Source organism: Nerophis lumbriciformis, linkage group LG08 (assembly GCF_033978685.3).
Source record: "Nerophis lumbriciformis linkage group LG08, RoL_Nlum_v2.1, whole genome shotgun sequence".
Classification (NCBI taxonomy): Eukaryota; Metazoa; Chordata; class Actinopteri; order Syngnathiformes; family Syngnathidae; genus Nerophis; species Nerophis lumbriciformis.
Window position 1 is genome coordinate 577,036 of NC_084555.2, and position 13,214 is coordinate 590,249.

General features: G+C 40.5%; 1 protein-coding gene across 3 annotated transcripts in view; it reads left to right on the forward strand.

The window, feature by feature from the left end:
• Positions 1–6,803, forward strand: part of LOC133611371 (guanine nucleotide-binding protein G(q) subunit alpha-like) — a 69,107-nt gene extending 62,304 nt beyond the window's left edge. For all 3 annotated transcript variants that reach the window (XM_061968087.2, XM_061968086.2, XM_061968085.2), the window contains exons 6-7: positions 17–170; positions 3,881–6,803. In XM_061968087.2, the coding sequence (XP_061824071.1) occupies positions 17–170; positions 3,881–4,071 (345 nt within the window). In that variant the 3' untranslated portion in view covers positions 4,072–6,803. The remainder of the gene's footprint in view (positions 1–16; positions 171–3,880) is intronic.
• Positions 6,804–13,214: the final 6,411 nt, after the last annotated feature.

Here is a 13,214-nt window from a genome sequence, read left to right on the forward strand (position 1 = left end):
TGTCTCGTCCCATCAGAACCGCATGGAAGAGAGTAAAGCTCTGTTCAGGACGATCATCACCTACCCGTGGTTCCAGAACTCCTCTGTCATCCTCTTCCTCAACAAGAAGGACCTGTTGGAGGAGAAGATCTCATACTCGCACCTGGTTGACTATTTCCCAGAGTTTGATGGTAAGAGCCCTGCGTTTGTCCTCAGTAACCAGCAGAGGGTGCTGTTACAAGCTCGTGGACTCCTGAGAGCTCAGTAACTCACTCATGCATTGCACCCATGAGTCTGTGAAACTTGGGTCTTCATCTCGTAGCTTAAAAAGGTTCACTATGTTTTGTTATTGAATTTACGTTTTTGTTTATTCTAGTCTGACAAGATGTAGATACAATAGATGTGATATTTTACGTTGACATAGTCTTCTTCACAAAGGTCACGTGACCACTGTGATGTGTCGCATATCAGCTGTTCTTATAGTCGTGGCCAACTTTTTCTAGTATCCATGAGTCACTGTCACTGTGAGTCACTCGAGGCTTTGTCAAGTATCTGTAAGTCAGTGAAACTCAGATCTTTGTCAACGTATGAGGCAGTGAAACTCGAGTCTTTGTCAAGTGTCTGTAGGTCAGTGAAACTCGGGTCTTTGTCAACACGTGAGTAAGTGAAACTTGAGTCTTTGTCAAGTGTGCATGAGTCAGTGAAACCTAAGTCTTTGTCAACATGTGAGTCAGTAAAACTTGGGTCTTTGTCAACACACGAGTCAGTTAAACTCAGGTCTTCGTCTAACGTACCTAAGTCAGTGAAAATCGGGTCTTTGTCAGCACATGAGTCAGTGAAACGTGAGTCTCTGTGAAGTACTTGTGAGTCAGTGAAACTTGAGTCTTTGCCAATGTGCGAGTCAGTAAAACACAAGTCTTTGTCTAGTATCCATGAGTAAGGTGAAAACTCCAATCTTGGTTGAGCGCTTGTCAGTCAGTGAAACTTGATTCAAAATACTCAAGTCTTTGTCAAGTACCTGTAGGTCAGTGAAACTCTGGTCTTTGTCAACCTCTGAGTCAGTGAAACTTGAGTCATTGTCAAGTATCTGTAAGTCCAGAGAAAATCAGATCTTTGTCAACATGTAGGTCAGTCAGTTAAACTTGAGTGTTCGTCCATCGGCCGTAAGTCAGTAAAACTCTGGTCTTTGTAAGCACATGAGTCAGTGAAACTTGAGTCTTTGTCAAGTATTTGTGAGTCAGTGAAACTCGAGTTTTGCCAATGTGCGAGTCAGTAAAACACAAGTCTTTGTCTCGTATCCATGAGTATGGTGAAACTCAAATCTTGGTTGAGCGCTTGTCAGTCAGTGAAACTTGATTCATAGTCTATGTGTGAGTCACTGAAACTTCGGTCTTTGTCAATGTGTGAGTAAGTGAAACTCGAGTCTTTGCCAAGTACCTGTAGGTCAGTGAAACTCTGGTCTTTGTCAACGTCTGAGTCAGTGAAACTTGAGTTCTTGTCAAGTATCTGTAAGTCAGAGAAAATCAGATCTTTGTCAACCGTAGGTCAGTTCGTCCAGCGGTCGTAAGTCAGTAAAACTCAAGTCTTTGTCAATGAGTGAGTCAGTGAAAGTCAAGTCTTTGTCAAGTGTTTGTGAGCCAGTGCAACTCAAATGTACGTCCACTGCACGTAAGTCAGTGAAATTCAGGTTTTTGTCAACGTGAGAGTTAGTGAAACTTGAGTCTTTGGCAGGTATATGTGAATCAGTGAACTCGAGTATTTGTCAAGTATTAATGAGTCAAGGAAACTCGAGTCTTTGTAAACACTTGAGTGAGATTAATGAGTCTGGGAAACTTGAGTCTTTGTAAACACATGAGTGAGTGAATCTTCAGTTTTTGTCAAGTATCCGTGTGTCAGTGAAATTTAAGTGTTCGTCAACGTGTAAATCCGTAAAAGTTGAGTCTTTGTCAAGTATCTGTGAGTGAAGTGAAACTCATTCTACGTTGAGCGCCTGTCAGTCAGTGAAACTTGAATCATTCTCTATTTCTGAGTCAGTGAAACTTGGGTCTTTATCAATGTGTGAGACAGTGAAACTTGGTCCTTTGTCAATGTGTGAGTCAGTGAAACTCAAGTCTTTGTTGAGTACCAGATAGTAGAGTGAAACTCAATCTTTGTTGAGCGCCTGTCAGTCAGTGAAGCTCGAGTCCTTGTCTACGTGTGAGTCAGTGAAACTTGGGTCTTTATCAATGTGTGAGTCAATGAAACTTGGGTCTTTGTCAGTTTGTGAGTCAGTGAAACCCGGGTCTTTGTCTATGTGTGAGTCAGTGAATCTTGGGTCTTTATCAATGTGTGAGTCAATGAAACTTGGGTCTTTGTTTATGTTTGAGTCAGTGAAAGGTGGGTCTTTGTCAAAGTGTGAGTCAGTAAAACCTGGGTCTTTGTCTATGTGTGAGACAGTGAAACTTGAGTGTTTGTCAATGTGTAAGTCAGTGAAACTTGGGTGTTTGTCAATGTGTGAGTCAGTGAACTTGGGTCTTTGTCAATGTGTAACTCAGCGAAACTTGGGTCTTTGTCAATGCATGCGTTAGTGAAATTTGGTCTTTGTCAGTGTGTGAGTCAGTGAAAGGTCGGTCTTTGTCAATGTGTGAGTTAGTAAAACGTGGGTCTTTGTCAATGTGTGAGTCAGTGAACTTAGGTCATTGTCTATGTGTGAGTCAGTGAAACTTGAGTTTTTGTCAATGTGTGTGTCAGTGAAGCTTGGGTTTTTGTCTCTGTGTGAGTCAGTGAAACTTGTGTCTTTGTCATTGTGTGTGTCAGTGAAACTGGGGTCTTTGCCATTGTGTGTGTCAGTGAAACTTGGGTCTTTGTCATTGTGTGTGTTAGTGAAACTTGGGTCTTTGTCAACATGTGTGAGACAGCGAAAGGTCGGTCTTTGTCAATGTGTGAGTTAGTAAAATTTGGGTCTTTGTCAATGTGTGAGTCGGTGAACTTAGGTATTTGTCTATGAGTGGGTCAGTGAAACTTGAGTTTTTGTCAATGTGTGTGTCAGTGATACATGGCTCTGTGTCAATGTGTGAGTCAGTGAAGCTTGGGTTTTTGTCTCTGTGAGTCAGTGAAACTTGTCTTTGTCATTGTGTGTGTCAGTGAAACTTGGGTCTTTTCCATTGAGTGTGTCAGTGAAACTTGGGTCTTTGTCATTGTGTGTGTTAGTGAAACTTGGGTCTTTGTCAACATGTGTGAGACAGCGAAAGGTCGGTCTTTGTCAATATGTGAGTTGGTCAAACTTGGGTCTTTGTCAATGTGTGAGTCAGTGAAACTTGAGTTTTTGTCAATGTGTGTGTCAGTGATACTTGGCTCTGTGTCAATGTGTGAGTCAGTGAACTTAGGTCTTTGTCTATGAGTGAGTCAGTGAAACTTGAGTTTTTGTCAATGTGTGTGTCAGTGATACTTGGCTCTGTGTCAATGTGTGAGTCAGTGAAGCTTGGGTTTTTGTCTCTGTGTGAGTCAGTGAAACTTGTGTCTTTGTCATTGTGTGTGTCAGTGAAAATGGGGTCTTTGTCATTGTGTGTGTCAGTGAAACTTGGGTCTTCGTCAACATGTGTGTCAGTGAAACACGATACATTAACAGCGGTGAGTCAGTGATATTCGAGTCTTCGTCAAGTACCTGTGAGTCAGTGAAACGCGAGTCTTTGTTGATCACCCATGAATCTGAGAAACTTGCGTTTTTGTCAGGAGGTGAGTCAGTGAAACACGATTTGTCGTTGGCAGTCGTGAGTCAGTGAAACTTGAGTCTTGTTGAGCGTCAGTGTGTCAGTGAAACCCGCAGACTCAGAGGGAAAATTATTTTCACGAGTGAATTTGAAGGACTCGTTTGTGATGTGCCCATCTGTACGCCTGTCCCTAACGGTCTGTTCTCCCCAAGGCCCCCAGCGGGACGCGCAGGCGGCGCGGGAGTTCATCCTGAAGATGTTTGTGGACTTGAACCCCGACAGCGACAAGATCATCTACTCTCACTTCACGTGCGCCACGGACACCGAGAACATCCGCTTTGTGTTTGCGGCCGTCAAAGACACCATCCTGCAGCTCAACCTCAAAGAGTACAACCTGGTGTGAGCGAGGCGGCGCCGCTCCTGTCGCACAAAAGGCACGCCACCTTTTTCAGAGTGCACTCAACTTTTTGAGCACCATGCCCACACACACACACACACACACACACACACACACACACTCTTCCCAACGCGCACACTCACAACACACCCTTTTTTTGTTGTCGTCTCCATCCAAGCGCAGCTCTTTCCAAAGCCGCTCCCCCCACCCCTCATCCCTCCCGCCTCGACGGGCATGGCAACTCTCACACGGTGACTGAAAAGGACGTCGGTGCTTATTTTTCTGTGTTTGTGACACCCGTGTGTTCCCTTTTTTTGAGATACGGAAGGAACCCCCCCTCCCCCACCGCCACCCACCCACCCGGAACCAGGCTCCCGTGGCACGCCGCCACCCGGGGGGAGGGGACTGGAGAGGCTCGCAGGAGGATTGGGCCTCCACCTCACGTCTCTGAATGTACCCAGGTGTGAGCCTTGCAGTCGCAAAAAAACAAAAACAAACAAACAAAAAAAAGCTCTAAATAGAACTGTGTAATGCGGTGGAAATAAATATGTAACCACATTTGAAACATACACGAAAAGCACGAATGGGGGGGGGGGGGGGCAAGAAAATGTGTTTTTAATCGCTGTTTTTAACGGTAGAAATTTGTCGCTACCATTTAGCAAATCATGGCGAAGAGGATAAAATGTATTTGAGGACATTACATAAGTATTTTGCTTTTGATTTAATCGCACCACTTCCCTCATCCAGATGTTTTCTGTATGCATTCAAAGCAGGGGTGTCCAAAGTAGGGACCGGGGGCCTTTTTTCTTTTTTTCTTTTTTTTCATATACTCACATTGCATTTAATTTGTTATTAATAAGATATGTTAAATGTTACATTCATTTGCAAAGCCAGGATGTTGTGTTGACCCTGGAAGAATCAAGAGTGCCCTCAGTGAAAACATTTGGACACCCCTAATGATTTACAGGGACAATCATGTGACCCCCCCCCGGCGCTTTTATTCTGAAAAACACACAGCTCGTCGAAGTAAACACTAGTTTTGTCTTGATAACGCCGTCCAGTCAGACGCTTCCTGACTTATATCAGGATGTGCTTGGTTTTTGTTTTTTTTAACTGTATAGTCACTTTGTGTTAAAAACAAAACGACAAAAAAAAAAAAAAATTGATCGCTTGCTATTTGAGTGGTGAGAGGGAAAGGGGCGGGGCTACAATCCTTTCACTGACACTCTCTGACGTCTGCAATTTTGTGTATATTTGTTTGTAAATACATATACACGACACTGATGTACAAAAAAAATGCTCCGTGGTACACCATCTTTGGCAACGACAACAAAATAGATAAAAGTATCACGGGTTTGTTAGCTTTTTTTTTTTTTTGCTTTTTTTTTCCAATGCTAGTATCGAAACTGTGATCATGTATTTTGTTGACTTGATTTAAGAGGACGTAAAAAAAAAATTACAAAAAAAAAAGTAACAAGCAGCAATTTTCACGATACGGTGACAATTCTAAGAGTAATTTCTTTTAATTTATCTAATTTATGGACCAGGTTTGAAGGTGTTGATAATTTCGACTGCTTTTGATGCTGTCATGTGTTATTAATAACGCGCTCCCTTTTTTTTTTTTTTTTTCTCACGACGGAGCCTACTTGAGTCTGAACTGCTGTTAAAAACAAAAAAAGAATAATAATAATAATGAATGTCTGGTATCATAAGGACAGTATATTTTGCTTTCTATTTGGGACAATTCCATTCGTACTTGGCGTCTCCACCCAGCGTTGTTTTCTTTAGGAGCCGTCACCTTTTATTTACAAAAAGAAAGTGTATTTCCTCGAGGTTATATATGAATATAGAGCGAGAGAGAGACAGCGCTGTAATGCTTACATAGACAATGTACAAAACATAAGTGGATTTTTTTCTAATGTTGACTTGGAAATCCATGCTTGTTGTTTGTAATTTTTTGCATTGTTCTTTTCCAGTTAATTGAGGCTTGCGTTGATAGTGCCAGTGAAGTGCATATATAAATATATATATATATATATACATATGTATGTGTATATATATATATATATATATAATTTTTTTTCAAGTCATCCTCATTAAGGGCTATCACAGTGGGGAGCATTTGCAGCGTCCATGCTTTTGTGCAGAAACGGACACGACTTGTGCGCGCGTTAGAAGAGGCGGGATGTCAATGCCAACCCCAAAATGGTGTATTTTTCTGACCGTTTACACGCACTAAGCAGCTTTTTTATTACGTTTGACAGATGAGGCCCTGGTGTTCTGCAGTGTTATCCGCTAGGACCTCATTTTACTTTCAAAACAAAACACTACAGCCACAATAAGTATTGCATGTTTCCCAATGTTGGCCTACTAAGTGTTGTCACCGTGTGTTATGTTCAACACGAAAATAATGTGATGGTTTTTTTTTTGTTTGCCTGTGTATTAATTAACCATTTTCTTTTTGTGTCACTTTCCCACTGGGGAAAACTCCCAAGCAGATTTTACGGTAAAAAACCCCAAAACAGATTCAATTCAGTCGCCAGAATTTGAAGGTATAAATAAAAGTGGTACTGTTTTTAATTTGCAGTCATGCGCTGTAAAAAAAACAAGGACCGTAGATTTTACAGTAAAGAAATGGCAGCTCAGTTATCAGAATTTTACTGTTAAACAGAAGCTTTATTTCTTTTTAATTTACAGTAATATACTGTAGAAACAAGGACCGTAGATTTTATAGTAAAAAAAAAAAAAAAAAAGGCAGCTCAGTCGCCATAAGTTAATGGTTGCTGTTTTTCAATTCGTAGTAATCTGATCCTTGTCAATTTTACAGTACATTTCTGTCAAGTAATGCCTCCCCCCCCCCCCCCCCCCCCCCCCATATAGTGCACCAATTTTGCACTAGTCACATTATTTGAGTGGAAAGTCGTACAAAATACCGCCGACGTTTCCGGACGTAGGGTCGCCCCCTTCCCATACGTAGATCTCTCCCTTTGCGTGAAGAAGCGCATATAAGATGCCAAATAATCTTACCACAAATGTATTCCTAGCCCCTTCCTGCTCCATCACTGATGAGAATATAATGGCAAATATGCCCCCTCCGCCTGGGACATTCACATTGTCTCTTGAGGCTTGTAGTGTTAGTGCTGGGCTGTACGGCAGTATGATGTGAGTGTATGGCACACTCACTAGCTGTATTGACACTGTACTGATACCAAATATTGACGTTGGAGTCTGCGTGTCTCCCTCGTCGAAAAAGACCTCAACGGCGGATGTTTGCATAGAAGCTCCACAACGGTCACAAAGGCGGAAGAAGGCCGCAGCAAAGATGGGCCCCCAATTGTCTTGGTCTCCATGCCATTGGACCCAGGCCTTCTCTTTGCCAAGGACAGTGTGGTGGCTGTCTGTGCACCAGTCTCCCCACTTTAAAAGATTCCCACGCACAGGCGTTCTCCTGAAGGCAATCCCACCAACAGAAGGACAATCGTACTCGTTTCGAGTGATCGCCGACGACGACCAAATAATCGTTCCAACACATTTTTAAAACGTACCAATCAAATTAAATTCCAGTTTGTTCGGAAAAAGTGCAAATGTATGTTTTCATTATGTTCCAACTAAAAAAAATTAATTCTCAGTCATTTGTTTTAGAACAAACAAATGAAAACATCAACTCAAATTCAAGTTTGATTTAAAAAAAAAAGGTACAAATTCATGTTTTCAATATGTTAAATTAGCTGTCTTGCACACAAAAAAAAATCCTGTGCATTTATTTTTGACAAAACATGCATCAAATTTAATTTAATCCAAGACAATATATAATTTCGAAATTAAATTCTGTTTAGGGCCCCAATTTAGCTTGATCGAAGCATTAGACCCAAGTTTCCTACTCTAAAATTGAGCATATAAAACTACTTTTAATTCATTTGTTGTTGTTTTATGTTCTCCAGCATCCATTTGTCCAAAGTCTGTCGATATGTGTGATGTTTTTGTGTACGTTTGGGGGAAATTGTGCAAAAAATTGTTTTTTTAGGGGGGGGGGGGGGGGGGGGGGGTGTACTGCGACAAACCTTCCGTGACAAGAAGCGTTTGCTCATTGAGATGTTTGGAGGCCATCAGAGCAAAGGCTGCTGCTACTGTATGGAAACAGATTGGAAATGTGTCATGATTAGAAAATGAGGCTGAAAAATTGTCCAAAAAAAAAAAAAAAAAAAGTGTCGATTCTCAGTCATGAAGGTTAGCGAGGAAACTGGACTCTTTTGGCTAAGTTCACACTGCAGGGTAGACTTCCCAATTGAGTTAGTTTTGTCAAATCCAATTTTTTCATGTGAGCGCGAACTGACCGTCATGACGTCACGCGCGCTGCCGTGTTTGCGGAAGTAAACGCGGCTCCGATTCTAGTACGTCTCGGCCGTGGCGTGTTTGTGGCAATTTCTCAAAGATTTCCACGGTTTTTTTGAGCCAAATTATTGCGCCGTAGGAGATTAAAGAAGAAGAAGGGCAGTTTGTGGGACATTTGCCACGACGTCTGCTCCGGACAGCGTGTGGTGGAACATTGACGTGAGTTCCTTAAACATTATTTAACCGTTATTACTACCTGTAATATCTGGACTATAGAGAGCACCGGTATATAAGGCGCACCAACTACATTTCCGAGAATTTTTTATTTTTATTTTTTACACTAACCCAGGGGTCGGCAACCCAAAATGTTGAAAATACAAATACCAAAAATACAAAAAAAAAAAATCTGTCTGGAGCCGCAAAAAATTAAAAGCCATATTACATACAGATAGTGTGTCATGAGATATAAATTGAATTAAGAGGACTTAAAGGAAACTAAATGACCTCAAATATAGCTACAAATGAGGCATTCTGATGCAATATGTACATATAGCTAGCCTAAATAGCATGTTAGCATTGATTAGCTTGCAGTCATACAGTGACCAAATATGTCTGATTAGCACTCCAACAAGTCAATAACATCAACAAAACTCACCTTTCATGCACAACCTTAAAAGTTTGGTGGACAAAATGAGACAGAAAAAGAAGGTGGCATAAAATACGTCCTAGAAAGTTATACATGTAAACAAACTACGGTGAGTTCAAGGACCGCCAAAATTAGAAGGACATAACGGCGCTCGCCCAATACTCGAATCAGTGGAGCATGTTTATTATAAACAGTGTGCTTTGTAACAATTAGGGAGGTTTATGTCATGTTTGTCCTCCTACAAAAACCATATTAAAACAAAAAATAGATTGTTTTCCCCTCATCTTTTTCAATTTTTCATACATTTCTGAAAAAGCTCCAGAGAGCCACTAGGGCGGCGCTAACTAGAGCCGCGGGTTGCTGACCCCTGCACTAGCCACACCGGAATCGCAGATATGTACGTCGTGAAATGAGATATTTACACAGAAATATTTTGTAAATGTTTATTTACATACCTCGAGTATTTCCAAACGGCAGACTTAATAACTCCACGGTGACATTTCCATTAATTTACTGAGGAATTTGTCAAAATACAAAAAAAAAAGCCATGATAAGTTAATGCTGACACTAGGGCTGGGCGATATGGCCTTTTAGTAATATCTCGATATTTTTGGGCCATGTCACGTTACACGATATATATCTCGATATTTTGCCTTAGCCTTGAATGAACACTTGATGCATATAATCACCCCCACTGAATCAACCAACAATACAATATGTATGCAGGAACTGCAACAAAGCATGCCTGTCAAGAATTGGCTTATATAGTCACAACAGGCGTTGCACATGACATGAATTGACATTTGTGCGCAAAACTCTATTGTCTCTCGAGACAAACAGATGCCAGAGGAGGGCTGCAACTAACAATTCATTTGATAATCGATTAATCTGTCGATTATTACTTCGATTAATCGATTAATAATCGGATAAAAGAGACAAACTACATTTCTATCCTTTCCAGTATTTTATTGGGGGGAAAAACAGTATACTGGTGCCATGTTCTTTCAACTTGCCAAATAAATCAAGGAACATTTTACAAAAATGCACACTTTTGACACCCCTGCTATAGATAATAAAAAATTAAAACTGATAAATGTATGGATAAAAAGCAGAGCCTGACGACGCATGCACGTTTATCACAACTCTCTCGCTCTCTCTGTCTCTCCCACCTCCCTCACCAATGCTGCTGCACGCACAATTTGTTGTGTTTTCAACCTTCTTAACCCTGAACGTACATTGAAAATACACGGAACCCTAACTCAAAATGCCGGACATTTGAGGCCCTGACAGCTCCGCAAGAGAGGACATGTCCCGTGAAAAGAATTGATTGATTGAATTATTTATTTCAAACAACACACCTTTTTTTTTTTTTCTTTTCTTTTTTTTTAACATTTTGGCAGAGACATTTATACAAGGCTTGAAAAGGGGTTGGATGAAGCAAATGCTTATAATATCCCAACCCCTCTCACTCATTCCACATTTAACATAAACAATATAATACAAGAACAATACTATACAAACAAAAACAAGAAAAGCTCCTGTATACTAACAATACAATAGTACCACTGTTACTATGAGACAAGACAAGACAAAACACACACACACACACACACACACACACACAGGCCCAAACACTCTCTGACCATACAGCTCTCTCTCATCGCTCAGTGCTGAGGGCATCACTCTCTTTCCTCCTCGTACTTCTTCAGTACTTCTTTTTTTAAACAGTCTTTTAAATGTAATCATGTTAGAACAGGTTTTTAACTCATCCTCTAAGTTGTTCCACAAACTGACTCCACGCACTGAAATGCACATTGATTTTAAAGTTGTTCTAAATTTAGGAAAATATAATTTGTTGTTTCCTCTTAGACTGTACCTATGGTGAGCGTCTCTATCCTGGAATAGGTTTTGTATATTGGATGAGAGAGAGTTTTGAGGACGTATGGTCAGTCTATCCTAGCCCGCGATCGGTTTCACCGGACATGAAACCGATCGCGGGCTAGGATAGATTGACCATACGTCCTCTTTTCACCAGACATGTCCTCTTTTGTGTTTCTTAAATGCCTCAAATGTCCGGCGTTTTGAGTATTGTTTACACAACGTGCAGTACGCTACTTAATATGTTTGGTGGAAACTCGTTCGGTGCACTTCCGCACCGAAACGAAACCCCCGTACCGAAACAGTTCGATACAAATACACGTACCGTTACACCTCTTCATATTTTGATTATTGTTTCTCAGCTGTTTGTAAATGTTGCAGTTTATAAATAAAGGTTAAAAAAAACAAAAAAAACTCGCCTATGCGCATAGCATAGATCCAACGAATCGATGACTAAATTAATCACCAACTATTTTTATAATCGATTTTAATCGATTAGTTGTTGCAGCCCTAATATAATGACAGCAGTATGATGATTCTATGTGTCTACATTCAAACATTCTTCTTCATACTGCATTAATATATGCTACTTTTAAACTTTCATGCAGAGAGGGAAATCACAACTAAGTGTATTTATTAAAGAGTTATTAAGCAGTGGCACAAACATTCATGTCATTTCCAAAACAGAAAGTGCAAGATTGTCAGAGACATTTTAAAACAAGCTATTAGTGCAATTTTGTGCATGATGTCACTAAGATGACATATCAAAACAACACTACATTAAAGTGCACTTTTTGTACAGAACGCCACTACAATAGTTAAAAACAAATAAAGTGCACTTTTGTGCATGATGTCACACAAGATATTTCAATAACTGTCAAATAAAAATGAGCTGCATAATAGGAAATCAAATAGTGTATGTCCTTAGTTCTGTGGTAGGTTCCTGCGGACGTTATCTCCTTCTGTTGTTGATTTTTTTTTTCATACGGTGTTGATGTGGAAATGGTTGCTTCGGCATTTTGTGGGTGTGGCACCGAACGGAGATGTTGACATGCGGAGTTTCAAGCACTCTTCATTCTCTAGCGGGTGACTTTTCAAATTATGCTACAAGTTAGCAGTGCTGCTACTTTTTGTAGCAACGCTTTTGCCGCATAATTGTTCAACATATTCCCGCTTGAAGCCAAACCATCGCCAGACGATGAACCCCGTGCTATTTTTCTTGGGAATTAATTATTCCTCCATTTGTTACCAGATTCGCACCTTCTCTCTCTCGTATTACCACTCGCACCGTTAGCATCACAGCTAATGTTACCCATGTAGCTACCTCTCTGCTCGGGGAGGGCGTATGACGTTGCACGTATGTGACGTATGTAAGAAGGTGCGCTTGTTTTATGTCTCTGTGAGAAGGAGAGACAAGAAAGAGTAAGAAACGCCTGTCGTGTAATGCCCGCAGCTAAAAGCAACTGCGTGAGAACGGATACTCGAATATCACGATATAGTCATTTTCTATATCGCACAGAGACAAACCCGCGATATATCGAGTATATCGATTTATCGCCCAGCCCTAGCTGACACAGACACTAACAATGCTAGCTTGATTACTTTACAATAGCACGCACAAATATGCATAAAAAACACTACTATCAAACAGTAAAGTTTAGCTTAGTAAATATGAATTGTCATAGTTATGTTGTAAAACTTACGAACATTGCTCGGAGTAATGAATGATGAAACCGCACAAGTAGAAACGCTACGGACGACTAGTTGACGGAACAGCCCTTATACTTCAGGTTTAAGGCACGAAACAAGGGAATAATGTAGCCTTTTTCCGTGAATTGATTAACGTGGATTAAACAAGTTGAAAAACTTATTCGGGTGTTACCATTTAGTGGTCAATTGTACGGAATATGGACTGTACTGTGCAATGTACTAAAATAAGTTTTCAATCAATCAAATTCAACCCGCAGTGAACTTGTCCAACAGACAAACAAATATGCATAAAAACACTACTATCAAACAGTAAAGTTTAGCTTAGTAAATATGAATCGTCATAGTTATGTTGTAAAACTTACGAACATTGCTCGGAGTAATGAATGATGAAACCGCACGAGTAGAAACGCTACGGTCGACGGAACAGCCCTTATACTTCAGGTTTAAGGCACGAAACAAGGGAATACTGTAGACTTTTACCTTGAATTGATTAATGTGGACCCTAACTTAAACAAGTTGAAAAACTTATTGGGGTGTTACCATTTAGTGGTCAATTGTACGGAATATGTACTGTACTGTGCAA